This window comes from Choloepus didactylus, chromosome 5 (genome assembly GCF_015220235.1).
Source record: "Choloepus didactylus isolate mChoDid1 chromosome 5, mChoDid1.pri, whole genome shotgun sequence".
Lineage (NCBI taxonomy): Eukaryota > Metazoa > Chordata > Mammalia > Pilosa > Megalonychidae > Choloepus > Choloepus didactylus.
In genome coordinates this window covers 98,706,988-98,734,927 of record NC_051311.1, presented here as the reverse complement: position 1 = coordinate 98,734,927, position 27,940 = coordinate 98,706,988, and the positions used below count along the sequence as shown (strand labels likewise).

The following is a 27,940-nucleotide window of genomic DNA, read 5'->3' as shown; positions in this document are numbered from 1 at the left end:
CAAAAATTAATTTTGGTGATGGATGCACAACTATATGGTGGTACTGTGAACAGTTGATTGTATGCTTTGTATGACTGTATGGTATGTGAATATATCTCAATAAAAAAATTATAAACAAGAAAAATGTGCCTGGGAGCCTCCAATTAAATTAGATGTTAATTGCTCTGTTCAGTTTCAAATAAAATGGAAATGACATTTAATGCTACTTGTGAGACTTTTTTTTTAATGGATGATAATGTAAGATATGTTAAAAAATAAAAATTAACAAGATATTTTTCTGTTCCCTCTAGCTTCAAATCAACTATGATCTTGGAAATCTCATAATACATATTCTCCAAGCAAGAAACCTTATCCCTCGAGACAACAACGGTTACTCTGACCCATTTGTTAAAGTGTACCTTCTTCCAGGGCGAGGGTAAGTAAAGAAGCAAAACCTTCTGAGTATCATAGGAAAACAGGCTTTATCTCATGGTTGAAAAAATATTCATAATATTTTCCAAACTCTAATTTCAAAGACTCTCCTTATGTTTAATGTAATTGAGTTTATTATCTTTTCCTTAGTTTTCTCTACATAACTATTTATTTACAATTTACTAAATTTAAGTGGAATAAAATATCTTTAAATTATCTCTTAAAGGTTTCTAGAAGAGCCTGCCTGCCACAATGAGACCAAATCAGCATTTCAATTCTGGAAGCCTTTTCAATGTGATAACCAATCGTTGAAGGACTTATTTGTGGTAGATTTAAAGAATTAGCATACATTCCAAAATTGATTTTATTTGTGAAATCAATATCTAAGGACTCATAAGTTACAGTTTACTTTTCTGGGACATGTATATTACCCAATATGTTAATGTTCATGAAAAAGGCTTCTTGATACATCCTTATCTATAAGCATGTTTTCCAATTAATGTTTACAAAACAATAAAATAAAAATAAGAGTAATATTTGAAATGTTGACTTTAGTAAATACATGGAAACTCTTTGGTGATATATAATAGTTCACATAAAGCAAGATGTTTAATTTGCACATAATGAATGAAAATCACCGTGTATATAAATCAGTAATCAGGGGCCATAATTATAGAACAGGGATTTGGGGCTCTACAGATGATTATGCCTTATCTGAACAATTTATATTAGCTGAATTAATATGATGGAAACATAAGTTATCAACTAATGGAGGTATAATTTAAAAAAATAATCAGGGCTGGTAACTTAAAGAAGCTGATTTTATTTTTTGTTTGTTTTTCATTTAACTTGGGAAGTGACATTTGAATATTACTTTTTGTTTGGAGATTTTCAAACGTGGTACAAAAGTGGAGAGAATAGTATAAAGACACATCATGTGCCGATCACTCTGCTTCAATAATTATCACTTCATGGTCAATTGTGTTTCATTTTTACCCTTATCCACTAACCCTCTCCAGATATTTTGAAGTAAATTTGAACTATTGTTACATTTTTTTCTGTGACTGTTTTAGTGTACATTTCTAAAAGCTAGGGACCCATATCATCCATAATAATATTTAAATAATGCCTTAATAATTTCCTCAATTGCCTGATAATTTGTTATAGTTGGTTTGATGACCTAATAGACATTTGTAGAACATACTACTCAACAATAGCAGAATACATAGTCTTTTCAGGTGCACATGAATATTCACTAATATAGACTATATTCTGGGCCATAAAACAAACTGCAACAAATTTAAAAACATTGAAATAGTATAAAGTATGTTCTCTAACTGTAGTTGGTTGGTTTGAACGTGACCCACATAAGATTAATACTTTAGATTTAAATTGGCTGTTTACTGATTATACAACTACGGGTAGACCACCAAATTCTTTGAGTTTCAGTTTCATTGTCTATATGGAGAAGAGACAAGTTAGGCAGAGTCATAATTTTTAGCTTGTAAGGGAAATCAAATTAGAAAATACTTAGAAAACAATTTGAAAATGGTGAGGTGCTATATAAAATTCAGCATACAGCTTTAATTTCATCCTCCCCAATAATTTTATTTAGAAACTTAGCATTGCTGATGTCTTTGCTCTAGTTTTAATCAATTAGATGTTTTGAAAAATCCTCAATAATTTTATAGAGAGATTACCAGCTAGTCATATAACCCAGGAATGGGAGTTTTTATTTTATGCTAATTAATTTATATCTCTAGATAGCAGTTACAGCTATAATCTGCCTACAGCTTTTAAAGTGAGTATAAAAGCAACAAGAAAACGTCACTCTATCTTTGATTGTGCATTACACTCTTAATGTTATTTAATCTCAATATAATGAGATGAGGACATCCCTGCCAATGGTTTTGTCTCTAATTAGTATTTGTTAATGAATGAATGAAAAAAAAAGCACTATCGCTTATTTCTATCTTTCCTAATAAGATGCTGGAGTATCATCTTTTATACTATATGGCATGCCTTTCCTTCATTTTCTGCAGGGTATCTTTCAATTAGAATGTTGCAAACTTGAATAACCAGAAAGGACAGATAACATTAATATGTCAATTATTTTGTGATAACAAGGAATGGTGGGGATTACAGTAAAACATGGAGCAAATGCCCCACCTAAAGCCACCCTCACTCGTGAAGTTTGCCAAACAAAACATGCCTGCTGGATGGGATTTGGTTCAAAGGCAGCCAATATGCCTTTTCGAGTCCCAGCTCTTTTGTTGGATGACTCTTGATTATTTCAGTGGCCAAGGCCTTAGGATTTATTATACTTATGAAGTATTATTTTCACTTCAGTTCTACGACTATATTCTGTCTCATGTCATTTATAGGTTATGGGATAGCTCTTCTAATTAATATTCTCATATTTCCTTCCTTATTTCTGTTCTAACTTTTTTTTCCTGTCTTTCCTACTTTCCTGTCGTATCCTTCACTCTCGCTCTTGGAATCAATGCAGTCAAGTCATGGTTGTCCAGAATGCAAGGTAGAGTTGGTTATCTTTCAGCATCATGCTATGCTGTTATGTCTAGAGTTGTACTTTTTGCATTTTAATGTACATTTAAATGCACTTCAACTTGGGTTGTAAATTTTATTTTTCTATATATTTGTATCTGTTGCATTAGGCTTAGAGCAAATTGTTCTGACTACAATGTTACTAAATAAATTTAGCATTTATTTGCAATAGAACAGAGAAAAGTATAAAACATTAAAAACATAAAAAGTTTGAATAAGGAAATAATACTACCCTGAAATTAGACATGTCTAAAGTTTTTGTTTATAATCTGTCCACTAAAACTCATTTACCCTCTCATGTGATAATCATGGCTTAAGTTCTCCTGGATCTGCTATTACAACTAAAAACATCTATAATCACTTTTCAAAAAGAATTAACTGATTGTCTGGGTAGCTGGTACTAGATGTATATCTTGTCCTAGAGACATTAGCTGTCCAATCTTTTTCCATTGTTTGGACCTGATTTTTTGAAACATTTTTGTTCTTTTATACATCCTGCACCACAAAAGTATTGCTACAAAATATAGGATGCCACATTTTGCTTGCTCTAGTGCATTGGCAACCCAAGACGAGCACCCTCTTTTGTTTGCCAATAGTAGAAAAATGTTTTCTGATAAAGCTCATAACATATTGCATCATTATATTATCAACTAAGGCTTTCTCTTAAGACATAGCCAAAAGCATTCTTTTGTGTGTCTCTTATTTGCATTACAAATTAAATGTGTTATTTAGCTGAGGAGGTGAATCCTGTACCATCTATAGCAATAGGGTGGTGAGAATTTTAATCCTACCCAAAATATCAATGGTACAGCATTCGTTTTTGTATATGAAAATTTGACAGCTTTACCAATCCTGACAAGCTGTTGCTCAAAAAGTCTGTTTCTGATTTTTAAAGGCATAAATTCTTAAATATGTCAATGAATTGGATGAGTCACCACAGCCTTTCTGGTGCCCAGAAACTTTATGTTTCCTTGCAACCATAAAGTAGGGCAACCTGTGAAATTTGATGCTTTGATGGGCTCCTTGTGGCTGGCTCTCTCACCACATGACACCATCCAGGTCTCTGACTGGTATGTGAAATTACTTCTGTTTCAAAGAGATAGTGTCATTTTACAACAGTCATTATCAATCACATTATTCAGAACCTTCCTGTTTTTAATCCAGAGAAACTGAAGTGAGAGTGTCAGAATTATAGTGATTGCCTAGAAGACAGCATACAACAAGAAAAAACAAACAAACAAAACACATAAATATAAATAATGGGAGAAAGTATGAGATGTCTTGTATTATAATGGTGATTTTGAAGATGTAGAAGTCACTTTCCTTCATTAAATCTTTAAGAATTGTTGATGTGAGAGGGAATTTTAATGGCTAGGTACCAATGGTGTCAAAAGATTGTAAGGTAAGTTATGGAGACCATAGAATGAAGTCTTTGAGAACTTGAGTTTGAATTTCAACCTGCAACTTAGAACCCGTGAGACTTCTCTAAAACCATTTCTTCTTCTGCTACTCACACAGTTTTTGTGAAATAAATGGCCCAATGCATGGAAAGTGATAAGCATAGTGTCTGGCACATCAGTAAATAGCAGCTGCTATTATTATTAAGTTTCATGTAGCTAATGGTCAGATATCTCTGCAAAAAGGAGACACAGAATGCTTGGGCTACAGAATTGTATCAAATTATTTAACAATACTATAGAGAAAACTAAACACCATTTTTTATAGTAAAATTTAATACATCATTCTTAAAGTTTCTTAAATGTCCTGTCAATTAATTTAAAAATTATACTTTCTTCAGTCCAGTTTTCTATTTTCCTTTCATTTCTCTTCCCACCCTTTGATCAGTATACTCACCAGAGCAGAAAGAGCAAATGCCAGGCAAGATGAGGTAGCAGAAAGGCAGGGAAAGAGCCTGAATAGTTCTTGAACTCAGTACTTGGCCCCTGGGTGATAGAGATGACAATGAACGTATCTATGGGATCTCATTCTCGTTTTCTCTCACCACCCTATTTGACAAAATGCAAATAGGTTCCTGCTAATAAGTTTAAAGTTTTGCTTTGATTGAAACTAGTTTTAGCTATCAACATACCTGGAAGCCCAATTCTCTGCTTGGCTTTCTCTAAACATGCTCTTTATCATATCAAACTTTTTATTCCTGGGCTTATATAAGGTAGATTCAGGTATGTATGCATTTCAGAATGGAAGGCCAAAGCTTACTTTATTTCAATAGATTTTCAAGAAAACAAAGAAGTGCAAACATGTTTTAAGGATCTGTTCAACATTTATTTAGCACAGACAATGTGCCAGAAACTGTGCTAGGTGTTGGAGTGAGAATTGACAACATGGCCACAGACTACACCCTTGGGGTGTACTGAAGGCAACAAAGTGACAGGTAACAAACCCACCTTGGCACAGACAACAGAGCTCTTAAAATCAGATGCAATCTAGGCTTTTCTATATATTAAGGAAAACATCCTTAGAGCAGTAATTTTGAAAAAATATGTATATGTGTATATATATAAAACATTTTAAAAATATATATAATCATGTAAATATAGATACATATTAATTTACTTTTGTAAATTATATATGTATACACAATTGTATATATACACATATTTATATGTGTGTGTATATATGTGTTTTATTATATAGCATTCAGTAAAGGAAAACTAAGTGAAATAAAATAAATAAAGACCTTAAATGATAATTCTATGAAAGTTCAATATGAAGAAGCCATGGTATTCCATTCTTATTTCTCACTTTTTCATTTGGAATTAAAAGGAGAAATTTGAAGAGCTGGTTTTTCTGCTGGTTCAGGGTAGAATAATTGAATTTGAAATATATTCTTCTGCCTGCTTAAAGGGATCTACCTATGAAAAATTTTCTGGCTAATAATAGTAAATGAAATAAAAAATAAATAAGTCAAAACTTTGAAGGGTGAAGGTTTAGACTTTTTTTTTAAATGAGCATCATGTCCCATCTTGATGAACTGACACTTTATTTTCACATTTTTACAAACTTATTTGATTATTAGAAAAGGCCTAATGGTGTTAATAAATTATTAATGTCATTTTCCCACAAGGGCATGCAGTGTGTTTACCAGACATGGAAGGAAAAGGAGAATAAACTCTACTTTTTTTCCTCAACCTGATTTTATCCTCACCTGGCCATCTTCAACTTATAAATCCATAGATTTTGACATGACTATGAGAATTATGGAGAGTTTTTGGTTGTGCAAAGGGCCAAAAAACCCCAAAAGCCCCATGCCAAAGATGGTTAAGCTTTGGTCATTATAAAACAAGTGTTATTTTAGAAATAGCTTTGCATGGCTAGCTCTGCATGTGAAGAAATTCAAGTGCTGAAGGACTGCGCATGATTTCTTTATTTCATTGTGCTAGAGAGGACTCAGGAGCAAGGTGTCTTGACTTCCATTAATCCTAAAGACAATGTTTGCTTTGGGTTTGGAGAGAATTGTAGAATCAAAGTCATTAATAGGATTCAGATCCTCTATTAAAATGAGCATGTAAAGTTTCAACCAATTTGTTATTTTTCAATGTATTTGGGCAAAAATAATTATTTGTAACAACTATTCCCAAGTTGTTCCCCAAACACTCTCTTAGCATAAAGCATTCAGAGTTTTCCTAGGCATAACTCTAAAAATGGCATATTTTTTAACGGTATGTGTGTTTGTGTACACACATATTATGTATAATTTACATTATATATGTATTTAAATATATATTTAAATTGAGGTGAGGACATTTAAATTATAAAGTAAAGAAAACAAGCTGGATACTTCAACTAATGAAGCCTGCAATTAAGAAAATCAATGGATGTCACATTTTTATGATGGCCTGATCAAATTGAGTTCATGTAGCATATGTTTAAGAGCAAGGAATCAGATTCCCTATGTTTGAATGTGGTTCCACCTGTTATCTACTGTGCATCCTTGCCAACAGGTTAATCCCTCTGTGCTTCAGTTTTCTCACCTATCAAATGGAATAATAATACCATTTGTTTGAGGATTAAATGAATTAGCACATGTAAAACACTTAAATCTGTACCTGGGGAAAAGTAAGCATTTAATAATTGTTAGCTATTTTTATTTTAATGTGCTTACTTTCTATCATGCTTTTTGTGCATGAGTGAAATATATAATGGTAGGTCAATACAATTAAATTTTTGAAGTTATACTTCTTCATAGAGATGCACAGTTCCTGGTACAGAGTTGATACTCAATTTTTGGTAGATATATGAGGATAAACATGACTAAATATCGATATGAAAAATTATAATAGCAATCATCCATATTTATGGATTAAGAAAACTTCATGACCAATAAATCCTTGTGAAAGTATTTCAATACTGCATACCATTTTAATATATATTAGTATATTCAGAACTTTAGCAGAACTACATAGGATTGCATCTGACATTAATTCTCATCTTGTAAAAAAATTGTACACATTTAGTATTTCAGAATTTGAAAAAAGTAATGTTGCCACAGTTTGGTCTACTATGTATCTTGTCCTTGTTCTGGCTGTTCTGAACCTCATCACCTTGATAACCGAGTTCAAAACAAATGGAAAGCTTAAAACTCATACTATCACCTGTTTTTCTTCAAAGAATAACTGCCTAGAGATATTCATGATTCTAAAGAAGAAATTCAGGTGTTCGCTAGTAACTTAAAAGACATCACATTCATTCTTCCTATGTCATCATTTAAAAAAATAAAGAAACATTAGATATAAAGGGGCTTGGTTTACCAAATTTTGAACTTATTATAAAATATTTCAAACTTAATGAAAATTACACAAAATGCTCTAACAAATACCTGCGTGTTTGCTATTCAGTTTTATCAAATCTTAGTATTTTGCTATTTTCCTTCAGATTCCATTTTTAGTTAAAGAAAAACATTTTACAGGTACTCCTGAAGCTCTCTAAGACTATTCTGCTACCCAGCCTAAGATAACCATTAAATGGAATTTAATATTTATAATTCCCAAGCATATATGAATGTGTACATATATGCATGTATATATAAATAACTTATAGTAGTATTTCACATGATTTTAACTTTATATTGTGAGGCCTTACTATATTTATCTTTCTGCAATTTTTTTGTTCAAGACTTTGTTTTCAGGACTTATTTATCTGGATATATGTAGGTGTCTTCCATTCATTTTAACTGCTGTATTCATTGAATCAATGTATTACAATGTATTTATTCATTTCCTAATTGACTATAATTTTAAAAACAATCTTGCAATGAGTTTCTTGAACAAATTCCTTGTACACAGAAGAATCTCTCTAAGGCAGAAATGGAATAAGCAGGAGTGGAATTTTCTGGGTGGTTGTTCATATGAACATGAACTTCACTAGATATTGACAAATCTGTCTTTTAAAAAGTGTGTACAAATTTTTACTCCCCATCAATGGTCCATGAAATTTTCTGTTTCCTTACATCATTTCTCCAAAATGTTTGAAATTTATCTTGGATGGCAAAATTGTCAAAACCTGCTCTTATTGTTCTACATTCAAATGAATTAGTTAGAAGTGAGAAAAGTGCTGCTTTACTCCTTATATTGGATTAAGTTCACAGTGGCTCAACAGTGAATTATTAGGAGGCTTAAGCACAGTGATTCTCCATCACAGCTACACATTAGACTTACCCGGGAGCTTTAAAACACTAATGCTAAGGCTTCGTGCCAGGACAATTAAATCAGACTCTACTTAGAAGTGCAGAGATGAGAGGTCTCCAATTACCAGGTAACCCCAATATTGAGTCACTGTTGAGAACTGCTCCTCTTGCACCTGGCTAGTAGGAGAGAGAATAAAGCCAGAAAAGAAAGATACCTGACTGGAAGGCCGTCTCTCAAAGTGGGTGGTGAACTGGAGTTCATTCACAGTAGCTTGCTTTAGCTGAATTGGACAATAGTAAGTGTCTGGGAACAATACTATGCATTCCAGGATGGCAACATTTGAGAACAGGAATGTAGCAATATTTAGTTCTGCCTCAGGTTTGAAATAGAATTACAGATTAAAAGGGTGAGGGTCCAGTTCCTTTAGGGAAAGGCAACTTGTGAGGTCCATGAACATGCCATGGCCCCAGACAAGGAGGTCTGTGTTTATGACTCCAGTACCCACCAGAGCTGGAGTGTTATTTAGGCTCAGAGATATAGCTTAGTCAGAAAATTCAGAAAACAGTAGTGAAGTTTAGAGAATGGTCTTGTCTGTCTGGATACCATTAGCTAATAACAGATAGCTGTAATCCATTTCCATCTTCATTAGCTGGTGATTGCCAACTATAGATATTCTGCCTGACTTGATTGGAATAGGTTTTGGAAATAAACTGATTTTTAAACCTGTAGAATAAAAGTTTCCCTTACTCAGAATAAATGGAAAAGTCAGGGATAAACTCAAATGAGGGAAGATTAGATTGGAGTCATCATTCATATCATAGCTGTTGACCTGAATCAAGAATTTATATTTAATTAAAACTGTTTTATAAGTAGATTAAATATTATATTTTACCAAGAGTGTTAGGATATACTTTAAATATTAGGTAACAAATCTTCATGAAATCTCAGCTATAGTAACAGCCATTCTTCATCCTTTTCTCAGCTAATACAATTATTACAATGTTTAATAAAGACAATGAATTTAAAGATCCTTTAGTCTTGTTGACAAGAATAGATGCAGATGTTTTGAAAAAATAAATATCAAATTATTATTTATGGGGGAAAAAGACTTTGATATTACCATATAGTTCATGTTATTATCTCCTGCGTTCAGGAAAGAATAAGCTTTCTAAAGTTATAGTATAATATAGTTAGTAGAACACCTACAACCTTTTCTTAAAAAAAAAAATACTTTAGAGCTAATAAAACTAGAATCATCCAACATATTTTTAAATTGTCATTGTGCATTTAATTTAAAATAAAGTTTGAGGCATGAGGAAATGAGTTTACAGCTATTCAGAACAAAATGTCATCTTGAAAAGTCTGCATGCCCTTCAGGTTGACTCTCAAGTCATCAGTTAGAGTGAATAATCAAGATAATGTTTTCTTTTCTTCCAATTCAGTGCTGAGTACAAGAGAAGGACTAAATACATTCAGAAAAGCCTTAATCCTGAGTGGAATCAAACAGTAATTTATAAAAGTATCTCCTTGGAACAGGTATGTGATGTTTATTTTCTATAAGACAGATTTAGGCTAATTTAAGAATAGTGGTGGAAAAAATATTGAAAGATTGGGATCCATATCTCTTTTGCCAAACAAAGAAAAATGTTTAAGTATAAAACATGGAATAAATTTAGCCAGTGAAAAGAAATAGATGAATTTCAAAGATAGTGACAATGAAAGTAAATGTGACCATTTTGACAAAACAACCAATAAAAAAATAAATAAATAGATGAAAGGAAGAAGGGAAGGAAAGGAAAGAAAGAGGGAAAAAGGGAGGGAGGAAGGGAGGGAAGGAAGGAGCGAGGACAATAAGGGGCCCAATGGGAAATTTTCCACTGATTACTTTTAAATTTCAAATGCTTTGATAGACTGAGCCATATTTGTCATATCTTGGGGGGAAATATTTCCAACTGGATATATTCTAGACTTACAGAAAGAATTCAAAGAGAAAAGAAGATTCAAGGCATAGAAATTTATTATCCTACCAAGTGACATTTTAGAAACTCATCTCTTCTCTAACCTGAGGCTTCTTAAGAATCTGGGATTCTGGAAATAAACTGTAAAGAAGAAAATGGGCATAAAAATAACTAGTATAAAGGGTTATTACCACAAATAAGGGGCTCCAGACAAAGTTGCACTAATCTGCTTCTGAAAATCTGCATTTTCATAAATAATGGAAAATAACTGATACTTTTTAAGGTTGAATACAGAGGGAGAAGAGTAGAAATAGAAAGGAAAGACAGCCACATGATACAATTTACATATGAGTTGTATTTCAAAATGAGATTTATATTTTGTGCTGTATAATTTGATTATGAAGTTGAAGCCAGATATAACTTATAATCTGTGCTTTTGAATTTTAAATGAGTTAAATTCACCCACAGAAATGAGGCAATGCTACTAGGTTTTTCAGCATTTGACTGAAACAACAAACTGCAATACACAAAGTTTATCTTCTGCGTAATCCTAGACATTCTTACAATTTATAAATTTCATGCATTTAGAACATATTTATATATTCTGCTTTCTATTTTTAAAAATGGAGTGGGTGAAACAATGGGAAATAAATCAAAGTTACCATTTTGTTTATAAAAAAAAGGAGGTCCTTTATGGTCAAACATGGGATGGATTACAAAATCATTAAGCTTTTACATATTATTGAATACAAACTCAAGTGGCTTTAGAAAAAAATTCAAGTATTTTAACATAAGAAGACAGGGTTCAAGGAAGTGAAAATAAGTGGGCCTATTATATGAATATAATGAAAAGTTTATGATGGAAAAATGTGGTAAATGACATTTTGATTTGAACTGTAGCTCAAGAAGAAAACACTGGAGGTGACAGTCTGGGATTATGATAGATTTTCTTCCAATGACTTTCTTGGTGAGGTGAGTCTCCAATTTTCTTTTTCTTATCTACTGCCAATGTAAAACACCAATTAAAGATTGTTGCAAACTATATTTCTTGTGTTTATAAGATAGCCATTTCTGGATAAAATTCTTTGACCAATTGAATTTTTTCTTTGTAAAAATCAGAGTAAATCTTTGCCTGATTTACTCTGAACAGATGCACACAACTCATGAAATAGTTTTCACTCTACCCCTTAACATATTTTATAATGCATTTGCAAGATAAAATGCCAATTGTTTCGGTAAGAAGATGTATAATGGGGTTGCAATTCCAAATAATTATGTTGAAGATTTCAGATAGCAAATTTATCATGTTATAAAATTAGCTGGATTGTTTTAAATGCATTTTAAATGGTATTCCTCAATACATGTCTGAATAACTGGATGTGTCATTTTACATTGTTATTTATGATTATTCAGAGAAAAATCTCTCAAAATATTTCAAGAGGCAAAGCTAGAAGTAGGAGAAAACAGTGAAAATTATATTTATGTAAATTCACAAGGAATCAAAATATTCTAATCGTGAGATCTGGTAGAGTGGTCAGATTTTGTGATATTTTTCATCTACTATGCTCCAAAAACATACATTTCGTTTAGTTCTCTTTGCTTACAGCAGAAATTATGAATGAATGAATGATAGAAGAATGAATAATTTTCTCCCCAAAATTGAGCATCTAGAAAACATGATATACTACTGTTAGAGATTATATAGAACAGTTGTGTATTCTGAGGTGACATGAAGCCTTGTTTGGTTCCTACACCCTGTTCCCATCACCGACCCTGATGATCCCCCCCATTTGACTTTCACCTGCAGGCTTCTTCCTGGTCCCGATACTTGGTCTATCCTTTCTTTCAATCTGGACGACTATTATTCAATGTCTTATTTAACGTCTCGATTCAAAAACTTGTGTTATTGAAGTCCTTCTAATTTATTGTCTTCTTGTTTAAATGAATTTAGAGTATATATCCATTGTGCTGGCTTTCATTTACTTTGTATCTCATCATATCTAAGATGGCAGCATTATTTACAAACTACTAAAATGGAATGCTGCCAATTAAACCACGATACAATGATTTCTTATCATCAGTTGTTAATCATGTCGCTATTTCAAATGTAAACTATGTTTTAAGATAGAAAAATAAGTTAGTAATTGCAAATTATCCATTCTTTTTCTTTTTCTCCCTCTTGTAACTAATGCCAAATGTTACTCAAAGTTGCTAGCCAAGTTTTGGACTAGACTGCGCCCATGTAACGAAAGAAAGCTTTGCTGTTTCAGGAAGAGATTGACTTGTGACCCTGCCTTTTTACATCATCTGATAACAAATTAAGTTAATAGTCAAAAAATTTAGATAGTTCAATTTAACCAAACATTTATTAAGCATCTGATAGGCACAAGATATCATTGTTAATACCACAGATGATGAACAAATGAGGAAGACAGCCTCAGCATTCTCAGAGTTATATCCTTAAGGAAATCTTAAATCACATAAATTAGGTTTGAATAAATATAGCTTAATCTATACATTTCATTGGCTTATTACACTGTTTTTCAGGTATTGATTGATTTATCTAGCACATCTCACCTTGACAACACTCCTCGGTGGTATCCTCTTAAAGAACAGACTGAAAGCATTGATCATGGCAAGTCCCATTCCAGTCAAAGCAGCCAGCAGTCCCCAAAGCCATCTGTCATCAAAAGCAGAAGCCATGGTATCTTCCCTGACCCCTCCAAGGGTAGGAGATATTTCAAGTAAAAAAAAGTTTGTGTCTACTTGTTCATTCAGTATCCTCTTGAATAAAAATACCTGTATATTTAATATATGTTGAAATGTTAGATTCAGATTCTATTGAAAAAGATTTAACATGGTGCCATGAAAAGAGTGATGGATATGGAATCAGGAGAAACGGGCTTCAGTCTTGGGATCAGCCCATATTAGGTATATGACTTTGTGATCTTCACCTCTCTGCTCCTCTCTTTTCCAATCTGTAAAATGGAGGAGATTGCGCTCTATGGACTATTGGATCTTTTCCAGCTCTCAAACTCCTTGGTAATATGATTTTATAAAATTCATTGTGGTATTTGATAAAGGAAATAAAACAAATTCCCACCAGCTCATTTACTAGACATAATCACCATTTCCATTAGGCATATTCCTTCTAATTGTTTAAATCCATGTTTTTTCATAGGTATGGTTTTATTCCATATATATAATTTTTCATCCTACATCTTATTTATCATATCAACAACATTTTCCCCATGTTATTAAAATGATAAATATACTGAACTTTACTTAAGCATTTTCAAACTGTTGGACTAAAGCTAATTCTGATTTTTTAGCTACTATTTATTTATTTTTAAAATAACAATGTCATAGATTTGGTTTGACTGCACAGGATCCCCATTCAAATGAGCTATTCCCTTGGGAGGTTCTTTACCAACTACCCTACAATGCAACATGAATCCTCATCATAAACCAAGTTACTGCCTGTATGAAATAACCATGTAGTAAATTACCTAGATATACTCAGCTATGTATAAGTATTAAATATACATTTTTATGTTGGATCTGATGATTACTTCCTTGCCTCCTCTTTGTACATTAGAAGGGAATGGATCATCAGTACAAGTGTTCTAGGAGATGGGAAACTGAGGCCATGTCCAGTAGGCCACTGCGTTGATGTGATAAACTGGTCACTACAATGAGTGCTGAGTTTCGTAGATCATTTATGGATTCCACTTAGTCATAGCAACCCTACCCTGTTTAGCATTCTAGAAGATGATTAATATAAACTTGTACTTTTATATTAAGTTCAAGGAGGGATACTTGAACTCATGTTTTACCCTTTTGTAACCAGACATACAGGTTCCCACCATTGAGAAATCCCATGGTAGTCCTGGTAGCTCGAAATCAACTTCAACTCTCTCTCTCTCTCTCTTTCTGACTACCATGTTCAAACCACCTCACGAAATGTATGATCTATACATGATCTAAAATAGCCTGAGAGGATGATTCTACAATCTCCACTTTTAATATGTCCTAGTGACTCACACTCCTTCATCTAGGAATTCACTACATATTTAATTAAAACTCCTCCTGTAGCAGTATATGCCTATTGTCTCTTACCTGGTCCCTACTAGAATTAGCAGAGTTGCTTGGTGAACCTAGAAGATAATATATTCATTTACTTGAGGCATGTTAGAATGTATTCTCTTTTCAAACATCTCTTTTTGAGACTATAGTCGTTTTGTTTCCTAAATGTTTAATCATTTACTCTATGGTGAGCCGTTGCATAAAGATGCCATTAAAAAAATACAGAATTAACATAAAACTTAGGCAGTTTCAAATTATTTTCCATCTAGCTTGACAGGAGGGATACTTGAACTCATGTTTTACCCTTTTGTAACCAGACATGCAGGTTCCCACCATTGAGAAATCCCATAGTAGTCCTGGTAGCTCGAAATCATCATCTGAAGGCCATCTCCGCTCTCACGGACCATCTCGCAGTCAAAGCAAAACCAGCGTCACTCAGACCCACCTGGAAGACGCAGGGGCCGCTATAGCCGCTGCGGAAGCTGCTGTGCAACAACTCCGCCTTCAACCAAGTAAAAGACGCAAATAAATTCCTCAGCATGGCAGCTTAATGTTCATCTGTTGCCTTTCCTGCTGTCCTTTCTGTTTTCAGCATCTCCTGCTCACTCTGTTCTCTGTCTCTTTGTCTGTGTAAAAACCGTATCAATGCATAAATGTGCTCCTTCCTATTTAGATCTCTCTCTCGCTCTTTTTAATTTTCATAGACTGCAGTAAAACTGGCTGTTTCTCCTTTGTTTCCACCATCCATCCAACCTGGCTCATAATGTTTGGTAGCTGTGTCTGTGGTGTTTGCAGGCAAAGCAGTGTTTTTTGTCCTCTTTGTGTGTGCTTAGATATCCTTTAGATGATAGAAATTAAAAGCACAAATGGCTGCCACTTTTCCAGGCCTTACACCAAAAAAAGCACACACAAGCATTTAGAGCAGAGTATCAATGAGATTCTCGCATCTGAAAACACACAGAAAATTTAGGCAAAAGAATAATGCAACCAACAATCAAGTTCTAAGAGAGAAAAGCCATTTTGAGTCCTGCTAAAATCACTAATAAATTATGCATGTAATATGTTGTAGCTTTCCATGTGCAAAACTTTCTAGTCTTTAAAAGAATCTAGTGAAAAGAATCATGTTTCTCATATTTTCAAAAAAGACACAATATTAATATATGTATAAGGATTTGTGGTGAAGCAATGTAGCCTCATTAAGGAGCACAATTGGGTCCACTCTGATGGGTCACCTTTGTATATAACAGAGATTTATAGGCTGTTATTGTTTTTCTAACCATTGATGATCCTTTGAAAGTCAAGATGTGCTAAGTCTGGTAGCTATAAATTAGCTATAAAGTGCAACCATCATTTATTCTTAAATGCTGTGTTTTAATCTGTGAAAATTTAATCAATTGATATATAAAAGCTTAGATCTCATAAATACATAAAAGCAGAGATCTCATAAATGTAGGTGCACTGTTACTTTTAAGAGGCATTAGCCAGACAATAGAGATAGATTTTTGTTTTCCCGTCTCCCTAGTCATCATTTCCAAAGAAACAGCCAGTTTTAACCTCTTTTAGTGCTGTGCATGTGGTGTCGTTTTGGCATTTGAAAACACAACTTATTTGAATAGACCAACAGAACACTTCTGTTTGCATGACTAACATTTAAGCTGGTTCCATCTGAGGATACATATTCTGGGTTTCCATTTCACCCACACTGCCTCAGCAGCACATAAAAGCGGTCAGTCTAATCATGCCAGGAAGCAGCACAGACACAGCATAGCAGGAGTCCTCCCCATTCAAAGATCTCAGTCTGATAATCTGCCTCCACCAGCCAATGGCAACCAAGACCAAAGCCAGCTAGCCCTCAGGAAGGTGATGTCTGATGGACCAGTCAAGCCAGAAGGAGGTGAGCAGAAAGGCACTGTTCAAAGCACACAGCAAGAACATCCCCCAAATTTAAAGCCCTCATCTTTTAATTTCTAGATATTTTCTGATAAAACATGTTTATCTACTTTTTAATGTGCTTTTGTGGGCATGGCATTTCAGGATCTCATCATCACGGTGTCAGTCCCAAAATCAGTCCCGTAATATATTGACTACAGTGATTTGTATTTTTCTATTCACTGGGCATCTTTTGACTTTTGTTGAGAAATAGATTAACAGTATGCATATTGCAGAATGGAATGCATGCTACTAACCTGATCTGTTCAAGCATGACTATAAATATGTCACATTGTGATAAAATTTAAATTGCTCACAATTCAAGTTAGCATACCAGTTGGAATGTAGATCAGTTTGTGTTGCATATTATTTCAAGTGTAACTTTCTTATAAATTCAGTGAATTTTGAACATTCTTGGAGGAAAGTAAAGGAAAAATTGTTATTGCAATCACTCACCTTTACATGGTGAAAGTTCTCTCTTGATCCTACAAGCAGACATTTTCCACTGGTGTTTCCATAGTTATTAAGTGTATCAGATGTGTTGGGCATGTGAATATCCAAGTGCCTGTGTAATAAATAAAGTATCTTTATTTCATTCATAAACTACTGGGTTCCGAGCCATTGTTATATGATGCAGTTTAAAATGAGTGTGTCAGTTTTTGTTTTCTTATTTGATTCCTTGCGACAGACTATTTATAGTTACTTCTCCATTGCTAGTGAGAGCTGTAATGATAGAACATTTGGGAGCAGAATAAAGTTCCATTATAAAACATTATGAGATAGATGGAAAATTATTACCAAATAAAAGCATCAGAGCTTACGTAAAAATGTAAGTAAGTAGTGGTGTTGGGCTACTCTAGGCAACACTTCCAACTCTTTCATTCTCCCACGTCTGATCTACTTCACAATTTCCTGTGGTTCCTGGATAGGGGAAGATAAATCCCATGAGCCCTTGCTTTGGAAATGCAGCTATATTTGTTTCCAGAGTTCTGTTCAAGAGGGAAAGCAAGCATATATCTATGTTTAACCTGAACTGCATTTGTGTACAATAAGGAGTTTTCCTGAAGAAAGAGTGCCACTGATAAGAGGAATCAAACCACAGTGATTATAAAATTATCTTCAAGTTTAATTTTAAAACATGTATAAAAGAAACAATTTTAAAAATAGGATGGCAGTGTTTGCCCACTGAAGACCTTTTTAGCCCTAAAATGCTTGAATTTATGATTCTATATTCAGCACAAAATTTAGATTAAGCCCTATACTTTCCTATTACGTTTCTCCTTATTCTCAGAAATTTAAAAAGTTTATTTTATCATATATTTGGGAAAGTGGAAGGTGTATGTGGCAGTAGAGAGACTGCACCACTGTGATGTTTTTTTAATTATCCAGGTAATTCAAGAAACAATTGGCTTAAAAATTAGCCCAGTTTATAGATTATCACCAAAGCACACTTTTCCCTTTTCTGTCTAGCTCTGCTAGTGCTTTCCAGAAGTACTTAAAATTCTGCCTCTCACCTTTTCTCACATCAAATAAGTTCAGTTGGTTTCTTAATGTTATCCTTTTTTTTTTAACTTTAAACATTCCATGATTATAAATGTCATAGTAGTCAAAGCTTCTATTTTTAATTATGATGTATTACCATACAATATCTTTTGTATGATTTTATTCTAAATATGGTTCTTTCTTAAAACATGTATCAAACTATTTTTAAATTCCCTTCTTTGAATAATAATACTCTCTTACATTTAAATCCCTGTGATTATTGAATCCTGAAGTCATTCTTTATTAAAATCACAATCAAAAGGGAAAATAGATGACACAGCATGATTTCTTATTCAATTTTGGTTTAACAGATGATAAATAAAATGTTATCTTTTCTATAATACAAATATATTATTTTACTGCTACAATAAATCAATAATGTAAGTCAACCATGGATTATGCCCAATACCTAAGAGCTAACATGCTGTAGGATTAAATTGTTTTTGAAATACAACATAATTTGTTTATACTTTATAGAGAAAAACTGTTAAGAGGTATAAACATAAAGACTCAGCAAGTTCCTATTCATTAACTGCAGTAGTGTAATTAATAATTTTCAGAGTTTGGATGCAAGTCTCCCATTTCAAACTCAGAATAGAGTTCACACAATCCCAGCTGCCTTATGGAATAATACCCTACTTTTGAAAAGTTATTCACAATATGCAAAGTGTTTTGCCACCATTTTCTCACTTTAATACAACAAGTTAATGAGGAATTCATTGCAGATATTTTTAATCCCTGTTTTATGGGTTGGCAATCTGAGAATCTGAGACTGATATAAGAACACACATCTAGAAATTTTCAGAACCTTCAATATAATCCTGTTCTTGTACCACCTAAGCCAGTGCTTTTTAATACATTGATTTCTTTGAAATCAAACTCTTCCTGACTTAAATAAAAACAGTGGACACATTTATTATTTGTCACTCATGTACTTACACATTTCTAGAAGTGGCTAGAAATGATGGCAGAATACAGTGTTCTACCTACATGATTCTCCTTTCTGAAAACTGGTAATTAAGCTGCCACAAATCAACAGAAGAAAACCTTCCCACTGCAGAAGTCCAGTGCAGCAGTAACCAGAGTCCAAAGAGTAGCCAGGTGTACATCTGTAGACATTTCTATCAAGGGTGACAAAATTGTCCCTAAAGAGCTTTTCAAATACTTTTTTTTAAAGCTTCTCAGCAGATTTCTGCTTGAACTAGCATAAAATATGAGTCAAGCAAGAATTATGGAATGAGTCAAAAGGAACTTTTGCTCTCCCACCAGGGTGTAGTTGCATGCTAGAGAACCTGAAAGGAAAGATGACACATATTGTGCCAGATCATCTTGATGCCTAAACAGCTCTCTATATTTAGAATTCCCTGAAAATTTCTTTTCCAAGCCAGTTGGTTTGGTTGAACACAGGCCACATCTTTCCAAAAGGTAGCACCAACCAGGGAAGAAAGAGTTTAGAAAATCATACCAAAACCAAAACCAATGGAAGCATTCTTAACACCTGGAAGATTGAGTTAGTTAACAGCTGGGTTTTAGTTAGATTTATTTAATTCCAAGTCTTTCAGTGTTTTTCACAATATATCTTAGATGACTAGTGGGTGGAAGAAAAAGGCATTTGGGAACTTTAATCACAAATGAATGAATATAGCCATTCTGATTAAAGTCTTTCAAGAGAGCTGTAATTTAAAAATAGGAAGTTAGTTGACATCTAACAAGTTAAATTTTAAGTGTATTTTGACAATGCCCAACCTATTTTTGTTAGATCTAACATTTTAAAAACAAATTTTTAATTTATAAACAGGTAATACAGAATGGACAGAAATATCCATCTACCTTGGGCAATAAAAGAGCAGTGTGGACATGTTGGATAGGTTAAGTGAGAAGATAAATCAATAAAAATCTTGCGTGAGGGAATAATAATCAGGAATACCTCAGTATCCTGTATTGTAGGAGAAAAGCCTGAAGTTTCTTCTACACACCGTTGCTGGACACCCCATTTTCAATAAGGCTCATTTGCAGCACTTGTCAGAGAAGAAGAGTTTCATATCCATGTATTGCCCTGGCAAAATTTACTAAGGCACCCCCGCCCCGTGGGAGTGCTGTCTTGGGCAATTCGTAGTGGGTGGCTGGGTTGGGGAGCTGGGTGGGCGTTGGAAGTGGAGGGAGTTGCTGGTTACAAAGGCAGTAGCTAATTTGTGTCCTGTTCACTTTTTACTAGAAGTTTATGGTCACTTCCAGTCAGAAGGAAATTTAGCATTCTCTGTTTCTGGAAAGACAGGGTCCATTAGGGAAATAAGGGAGACTCATGACAAGAGGAATCAGAATGAGTTCATTTGGAGGTGAAGTCTTTTGTAAGATTATATGTGAGTTTAATAAAAACAGATTTTACATTTTGCATTTCATTGTACTTGGCGGAAAAAGAAAGAAAAACAAAAAAAATAAAACCTTGGGTAGTTTAAAATGAAAAGAAAATTGGAACTGTAATGAAGCAGAAACAGCAAACCTTCAGTTACATATGAGAGAATCAAATGGGATAATTTCAACTTTCAAAAGTTCTGTGCCTATCTCTCTGGGGCTGGGGGTTCTCTTTGTTGTCTCTGAAAATCAAAATGCTCTTCTGAGCTTTGTTTTTCTGAAAGTTTCCATATTTTCTTAGAATAATTGCTTATTCATTTTCAAATATTTCTGCAGGCATTTAACTTCATTGCCAGAAATAACTCTGCTATACCTACATAGTCACAGCCAGAAAATATATAGCTCTGACCAGATGACACTGTCCCTTGTTTATTGACCTTCATTTATGAAGGTGAAACCACTGACCTACCATCATCAGGTACTTCTGTTCTTTTCCAGTAGTAGCCATGGATCTGTACCATGACATACACATATTTTGATCTGGTCCACACTGGAGTTTGTATGTTCATTTCATTTGACATGCAGAGCAAGGCCAACTAGCCCATCTACATATCAAAATTGACTTCAAAATTGCTATGTCTTAATCAGGTGATCTAGCTATGTGCCTGTATGATGTGGATGGAACTATTAATACATGATATGAGAAGAAGAGAAAGGGCTAATGTTTAACAATGCCAAAAGTCCTTAAATACTGTTTGTGACATGTCTACTTTAACATGAAACTTAGCTTTCAAAATGCAACTGATTTCACTTTGGGTTTGAGCAAATTATTTTCAAAAGGTTAGCTTATCATATTACCCCCAGGGAATAGGAACCTGAGGAAATGGGACAGGCAAGTAAAATGTTGATGGGGGAAGGAAGTTGGAAGCATGGAGCATGGGAAGACTGAGGGGGCAGAGTGGGGAACCTGGGTCAGTGAGGGCACAAGATGAGCATTGGCTTGGAAAGTTAATATCCGGGAAAGGGGGATGATGGAGCCAGGCGAAATGCTACCTAAGGAGACATGGAGGAATGACCAAGACACTATCTGCCTACATAACAAAATTCCCTTGCTATACAAAATTACTTGTTCTTTTCCTCTACTTTTCATCCATATGTGTTACGTTGTATAAAATCATGATACTTCATCCATTATTTGTTGGGCAAGATAATTCTGGAAAAAATAACATGTGGGATAGGATGAAGTGTGTAATGAGCCAGGCTGTGAAAATATTCTTTTTTTTCTTTGTATTATTACTGTATTATATGTATAAATAGATATTCATTGAAGAGCAAAACTACTTACGGATTTTAAATGAAAACATATCAGAAATACAGAATTTTAATTGGTCTTGAGTTTAATGTATAAGATGAATGAATAAGAATAAAGTAGGTTTAATCTAGCTTTATAGCTCAATGTGTTTTAAGGTACTGAAAGATACATTCAATCGATCGATCGATAGATTCTGCTAGGACAGAAACTAATAAAACTAATACTCCAAATCAAATGAGACAGATAAATTTTTAAGAAAAAAAGTCTTGGAAATAGTCAAGAGCATGGTGCTCTATTTTGAAACATAAGAGAGTAGAATAAAAACATCCATTCCCTATTTTGCTATATTTGTTCTTAAAGAAATGCAGCAGCAAAATCTGCTTTTCCTCATTAAAACAATTCAAAACCACATTATTTCAAGTTCTATGGAATACATATATTTTTTTATCCAACAGTATATAAAAAGAACAGAACAAAGATAAAGAAAATGGATGTTTTTACTATTTAACTCAAATTTCTTTCCATATGGACACATTATATATTTTTAGTTTTAGTCTGTCATAACACATTCTCATAGCTAATGACATTTCTTAAAGTAAATAACTATTTAATCATTATTTTGGTTTCCTCCAGCCACTACTGTACAAGAAAATTAAAAATATTTTATGTAAATAAAAAAAACCTTTTTGTAAGAATTTATATTATATTATGAATCCCAAATATTTACTCTGGGTTCCTTTGTTCCATAAAGCAGTTTTTTTTTAAGTAAATATAGAATAGACACACATGTTTTTATGATACTTGTAATCCTCAAATCAGACCCTATGCTTCCAAGGTTGTGAAATGCTGAATGAACTTCTTAACATCTGAAGAAATTTAAAGAGGTTAACATAGTAACAATGATAATAAACCTTTTCAAGAAAGGCTAATGACTTGAAATTATTTTTCAATACAAAAGGTAAAGTGAAAAATGAAAGGCACTATAAAATGATCTCGATTTATATTATAATTTAAGACACTCTCAAAGAAGCTGGTGCTAATTGATTTCTTCTAATTCTCACAGATAGTACTTCTTTTCCATCACTGTAGGTCCAGAACAGTAGTTCTCAAAGTGTGTCCACTGACCCCTCAGTGTCCCAGAGACACTTTCAGGAATCTGCAAGGTCAAAAAAACTATTTAGAATACTAAGCTATTTGCTTTGTTCACTCCCATTCTTTTTCAAGTGTAAAGTAGAATTTTCCAGCACCTATATGACATGCCATGACATTATTTCTTTGATGACTATGCTTGTGGATTCTTGGTTTAAAGTTTTTCTGTCTTAACTTTGAATGCAACAAATATCAGTAGATTTGACCCACATAAACCAAGGTTCGTTGGGTTATTCAATAAAGTTTAAGAGCGTAAAGGGCATCTTGAGACCAAAATAGTTATGAACCACACTGATCCAGACTTGTATCCAATCATTGTTTTTCCAAAGCCAAAGACATTGGATAATTAGGAGTGTATTCCAAGATAAAATTATCACATTTACCTCTAAATTTACTAAACTTTGTGTCTTCCCTATTGCATTTCAGAACCCGTTCCTTTCACATTTACTGTAAGCTTATAATCAAGATTGACAGACAGCAATTTTTCATCTTAAATAGCTAACAAAATATTTTATTGGGCATGATTCAGATTAAGCTAGGGTGATATGTGCATTTTCATTATTTCTTCCTTTTGAAATTTGACTGGTAAATTGCCTACCAGTTCTAATCAAGCTGTTCCTAATCTAAAGTGGAGTGACAAGTATTATAAATGTAGAAAAAAATTGTGTTTGAGTCCTTATCTTGGCATAATATTTATGGGAAAAACACGTGTTTATGAATTATTTGTTCCTTTTATCTTCTATATATCAACATTACTGGAACTATCTATTGTAAATTATGTTGGCATAATAATAAAAAACTGAAGATCACTTTAATTCAAATTTGAGGAAAAACTCAAAAATTCTTACTTCTTACCTAATTTTTATGTATTTAACTTAGTATGTTTTTAAACAATTAAAGCAAAAAATGAGACTCTGCATATATGTATATATCATTTATAGAAAGTATTATCTATATTCAGTGTTCATCATTCATTCATACATTCATTCATATTTGTTTATTGTTTGGGGTTTTTTTGGAGTGCATATTATGTCACAGGAGTTCTTTGAGGTGTTGGTGATATGGCAACAAACAAAAATAGACAAAAATCACTATCCATGTAAATCTTCCAACCTAATAATATTTATTGAGTAACCAATTTAAAGGTGTCTGGAAAGAATTTTCAAGTGTGAGGAGAGTGTGAGCTTTGCCCACCTTCAACTGAGATGTAAAAAGAAAAATACAATTAGTCATTACTTAGATTTATATAAAAACAAGCATCATAATATTTAGAAATATCTACATAATACAATTAATTTTATTTTTATTTGTTCTGGCTCTGGTTCCTCTCTCAAAATCTTTACAGTCTGTTGAGAGATAGTCAACTACAGGTAAAGAGAACGTATTTGAAAAGATTAATGAAATTAACTAAAGAACTCAGGTCCTATGGGAGTTTATCAAATAATTATCCAAACTTCCTCATTACTTTGTAGACATTGACCACATTTGAAGAAATGAAAAATAACACTCAACGTTTTCTGTAGCATTAGCCATGTAAATTAATATGCTCTTAATATATTATTCATATACATTAAAAATTTGTCCAACTCTATGTCCTTTGGACAGAATTTTTATATAAATCAAACTTTGGATTCCATTTAAGAGCTACATCCTGGTTATCTAAGTATTCATAGCCTAGGTTACCACAGTTTCAGGATTTTAAAAGAAGGCAAAATTTTTCAAAACTGAATATTTTAAAAATTACTTTCCACTCAAACATCCCTGAGTGCTTTACAGTAGTCTTTATTCCTGTCTTTCCCCCCCCCCCCCGATTGTCAGCTCTTGGAAATATCTGTCTAAATATCTAATGTGAATATAATGCAAACAAATTGCAAGAAAGAGACTACTTCTGCTTCAAGAGAGAATGAAATGAACATTGAAAAATTGAGAGTTGCCCTTGAAAACCTGATGTAGCCCTTGAATGTTTTTTCTTTCAAATATGTCCCTCCTTACTATTGATCTCTTATCATGTTATCATAACTGTGTTAGCAATTTTTAGCACAAAAGCAAAACTTGGAATGTGATACATTCTTGGTTCATTCCGTAATTCAGCATAGCTGGAATTATAACCTAAAATGTGCTAAAGATCAAATAAAATGAACTTATTTTCTTAATTTTTGCTCATGATAATGTCAAAATTTTTCCATTATTTTTCCATTATTTATGAAATGGTTCCATTTTAACTGCATTTATTTCAAATGGCTTTTTCCAGTATCAGTTAACCTTGGACAATCCGAACCAAAACACCTGAAAAAAAGAAGACATGCTTAAAAGGCAACATTATAGCATAAATGCAAGGACTCCAGTATTGTGGGCCATCATGTATTTTATTTATGTAAGAAAAAATCCTCTCTACCACATTATTAGTTTAAATTAATTTTTCTTTCATTTAAAAAAAATCTGTTATATTGAAAATATATACTATTACTTCTATTTCCTGAAGGGATATTTGATCCCAGTATCTCTAAAGCTACAGAGTGAATGATTAGTAAGTATGGGCAACTCCTGCAAGTTACTGGTAGTTTTAGATTAAAGCAGATTGAATTGTTTACTCAAATGTCTTTAAAAATTCAGTCAAAAGGCCAATATGGAGGGAGGGTGAGAATGTGATCCGGATTAAGAGTTTCATCACCTTTCCTGGGACATAACAAATGGAGGCATCACATCTCCAGTTTTCTCTCTGACAGATGCTACCAAGTGAATATGGAATATCTTCAGGGACACCTTTTGATTTTTATGAGGAAAAAAGACACTGAAACATTCCATTTCTCATGGTTTGTTATTTTGTTATAGATCAATAGGTAAATAAATCTCACCAATAATTTCTCATTGAAAAAAATTTCAATGACATTCTTCCTTCAACTGCCCCACCAAAGTGCTTATGAATGGCTGATATAAAAGTTAGAGTTGTCTATATTCAATATTTTAATTTGTGAATACCTGTAATTTTGAAGGTGTGTGAACATTCCCACAAACAGCTGTATTGAAGCTAACTATGGCATTTATCTAGTGTCTGGTTTCTTTAGTTTGTTTCTAAATTGATAATGAATATGCTAAAGTAGATTTAAAGAAAATAAAAATATTGAACTTCTGAGGTACTAATAAGATGCTACATCTCTTCTAAAATTAATATCACTGAACTGTAATAGGAAACAAAGATGTGATTTGAACATAACTGAGTGGAAAACATACTGAGTAATGCTGACCACAATGGAATTTTAAACCTGATATTTTCAGGTCCAGGTTCACATCAAAACAACAAATGAGACAACACTTCATACTCACTTTAGTTTAAAACAAAAACAAAAACAAAACAACAAAAAACAGTAATACTAGATAGGTAGATTGATGATAGATGATAGATATATGAGAAAGAAGGAGATAGATAAATAGAAATTTCATAGGGGGGAAAGTAGAAAAGGTCACCAAAATAAATAACAGTTAAAGTTCTAGCTAGAGAAAAAATTATATTCAACATTTCTAAAACAACCAAATAGTTATTTCAGTTCCATCATTACATTATTTAAATAAAATAATTGTTGATTGCTTTATCTTAATTTCAAACTTAATCTTAAAACCCTATATATTGTGTCTATGAAAGTAATATTTAATACTGTATCAACAAGGTAATCTGTGCAATTACAGCTATCTAGCTACGTAATATATTATTTCCAAAATATATGAGCTGGACCAACCATATAAAACCAATGATGGAACATCACTGGCAGCAAATGTGTTTGCAATTCAAGCACTGAATTCTACAGTAGGCAGGGATCTCACCTTCCTCATTTGAAACAACTAACTGGATGTGATAGAAAAGTATTAGCACTTTTTAGTTCCAATTCCTCTCATTAATTACTGTGTGACTATGAACAAGGCCACAAAATTTTTCCAGGGGTTGGTTTCTCTATAGGAGAGATGATGGTTCTGGAACAAGTTATCTCTAGATTCCTTCCTTCCTTTTTTTTTTCTTTAATCTCCGTCATACCACAGTTACAAAATCGAGTCTGCAATTCTGATCGGTGGACTCTGAGCATAGTGCTGCCATCTTGTGGTAGGTACAACTATAGTTCTGCACATTAAGTATAGTAGTGGGAAAAACCAACCCAACAAACTAATTTAAGTCAGACGTGCTATCAAACAGATACAACCAGGTTTAAAAAAGGTTAGCCACAGTGGAATAATAAAACAAAATGATGTCTAGCCATGTAGCAGTTGAAGAAAACGAAGAGGTCTAAGAACAATTAATGCAGATTGAATTCTTCATAGTAGATAAAACTTGTTTACCTGAAATGACCTCTCAACAACAGAGTCACAAAAATGATCTGGTACACTGGGATTTATTCCTGTAAGACACGGGGACCCTCTCTACAGGAGTGATACTTGATAGTAAAGAATTCGAAAATAAAGTACACCAAAAAGTACACATGTAACTCATAAAACAGTTTCTCCCACAAAATGTGTATTATATCAAAAAAAATCAATTAGTAAAATAAACATTTCTCATGTATAACATATGGGTGCATAATACATGCAAATAATAGGCCCATGATTCCTGAAACTCTGAAAAGTTGAAAGAACAAAGCAGAGGTAGATTATTTTTAAATTGTTAATTTTGAAATAATAAAATTATGAAAAATAATATTTAGTTTTAATATTTTAAAATATTCTCTCCTTCAGAAATATGGAAAGAAAGAAAAATTACACTTAGATACAAATCAGAGCCTATCTACTGTCTATACACCAAGAGGTGAAATCAGCTCAAATACCAGTGTCTGAAATAGTACCCTCTGGAGGCACCCATAGAATGTTTCTATTGTCTCTTTTGCTCCAAGGGAGATTTATTTCTGATTGTCACTCCAATTCTTTAAAATATATAATATTCATGGTCTGTTATGAATTTTTAAAATTCATGAAGCTGTACTTTCCAGTGTTTAATGCATTCTTTTAAA

At 33.0% G+C, this 27,940-nt stretch overlaps 1 protein-coding gene across 2 annotated transcripts in view; it reads left to right on the top strand.

Moving 5' to 3' along the window:
- Positions 1-27,940, top strand: part of PCLO (piccolo presynaptic cytomatrix protein) — a 460,751-nt gene that overhangs the window by 349,474 nt on the left and 83,337 nt on the right. For both annotated transcript variants that reach the window (XM_037836537.1, XM_037836536.1), the window contains 6 exons: positions 291-415; positions 2,921-2,947; positions 10,064-10,157; positions 11,480-11,551; positions 13,127-13,307; positions 14,983-15,177. In XM_037836537.1, the coding sequence (XP_037692465.1) occupies positions 291-415; positions 2,921-2,947; positions 10,064-10,157; positions 11,480-11,551; positions 13,127-13,307; positions 14,983-15,177 (694 nt within the window). The remainder of the gene's footprint in view (positions 1-290; positions 416-2,920; positions 2,948-10,063; positions 10,158-11,479; positions 11,552-13,126; positions 13,308-14,982; positions 15,178-27,940) is intronic.